Genomic DNA, 1,310 nt, shown 5'->3' with positions numbered 1-1,310 from the left:
GGTTTTCATGAGTGATACTCTCAGGTGTTACTGCGCCGCCGGTTGTGATGCCGTCGAATCCAACTAGAGTGGCGGTGGTTGGTGGAGGAGCGATGGGGACCTTCTTCGCTCAAGCGTTGTCTAAAAAATTGACACTCCTAGGGATCGAACTCGTGCGGAAAATGTGTCTGTAGGTTCCCGATATTGTGCTCATTACGAGTCCCCACTCACATGCAGCGGCGATGATGATGAACTCGGGTTTGGATTGTGTGGACAATGAGGGCAGGATGTTGCCAGCTCTGGAGGGAACACAACCGAACAGTGTGGGATTCCGAGTTGTTCATAATGTAAGTCCAGGGGCCCATGCAGCGTTGAGGGATAGGGTATGATAAAAATGGAAAGGAAATGTTACTAACGTGATGACATTTATATATATGGGAAATTGGAAAATTCAAAATGAGTTTCTTCCGGGAACATTATAGGTTCCAGGATGATCACTTCCGTATGAGTAGAGATTATGTATCACAGCAGGATTACTCAATTTCAGGCTGAAGATTGCCTAAGTGCATTCGGTGGTACTACACCGGAGCTTGTGGTGGTAGCCTCAAAGGCGTGACAGTTGGAAGATGCAGATGTCGTTAAGAAACACCTTTCTGGTTTGCTCAGTGATGGAGCGCCTGTGCTTAGTGTAAGGTTGCCTTTATTAGGCCGACTGAATGAAGTAGTTTTAGATCCAAAACGGCATTGGATCTGTTGATGCGTTATCGGTCGTGAGCAAAAATATCTTCCAGGTGAGTGACGTATCTTACCGTTTCAAAGTGAGAGGAAAAGATACTCATAATCGATCAATTCGCCCAGGAAGATATCGGATGGTCATTGAACTTCGGATATTTGGGTTTGTTGTTTTTCAGCTTTTATTTCTATACGTGTGTTTCAGGCGGTTATCAACATTGGTTGCAACCCACCCCGGCCTGGCGTGTTGGAGGTTAACGTCTTACCTGGCCTTTATGGTTTATGTTACTATCACTCCGGTTCGCAAAAGAAGTAGCATTTTCAAAATGCCAGACGAATGCCAGTTTGTCCTCAGCTCTGGTCGGTCTAACGAGCGTATCAGTGCCCGAGTTGCCGGACTGTAGTCATCACTCGTTATGGGAAACGTGGGAACTCGTGATGGAAGCCTCAGTACTGCGTGTAGTGCAAGACGAACGAAATAGTCTGCTGATTTCACAGGTAGGGCGCGCGAGATTTTATCGAATCCGTTCTTGATTCGATGAATTATCGGCAGATACCGGGAACTGATCCTGTGAGAGAGTTCTTTAGAGACCAGCTGA

General features: G+C 46.5%; 1 protein-coding gene across 1 annotated transcript; it reads left to right on the top strand.

Annotated features, from left to right (window-relative positions):
- Window positions 1-710: 710 nt before the first annotated feature.
- Pmar_PMAR014265 (hypothetical protein) lies at window positions 711-1,023 on the top strand (the record flags this gene model as incomplete). Its single annotated transcript, XM_002782859.1, has 2 exons — window positions 711-770; window positions 917-1,023. Coding segments are annotated over 2 exons (167 nt in total), but the record flags the coding sequence as incomplete, so codon positions are not given.
- Window positions 1,024-1,310: the final 287 nt, after the last annotated feature.

The sequence above is a fragment of the Perkinsus marinus genome, assembly GCF_000006405.1.
Source record: "Perkinsus marinus ATCC 50983 genomic scaffold scf_1104296937946, whole genome shotgun sequence".
NCBI classification, from domain to species: domain Eukaryota; phylum Perkinsozoa; order Perkinsida; family Perkinsidae; genus Perkinsus; species Perkinsus marinus.
This window is presented reverse-complemented; position numbering and strand designations above follow the sequence as displayed.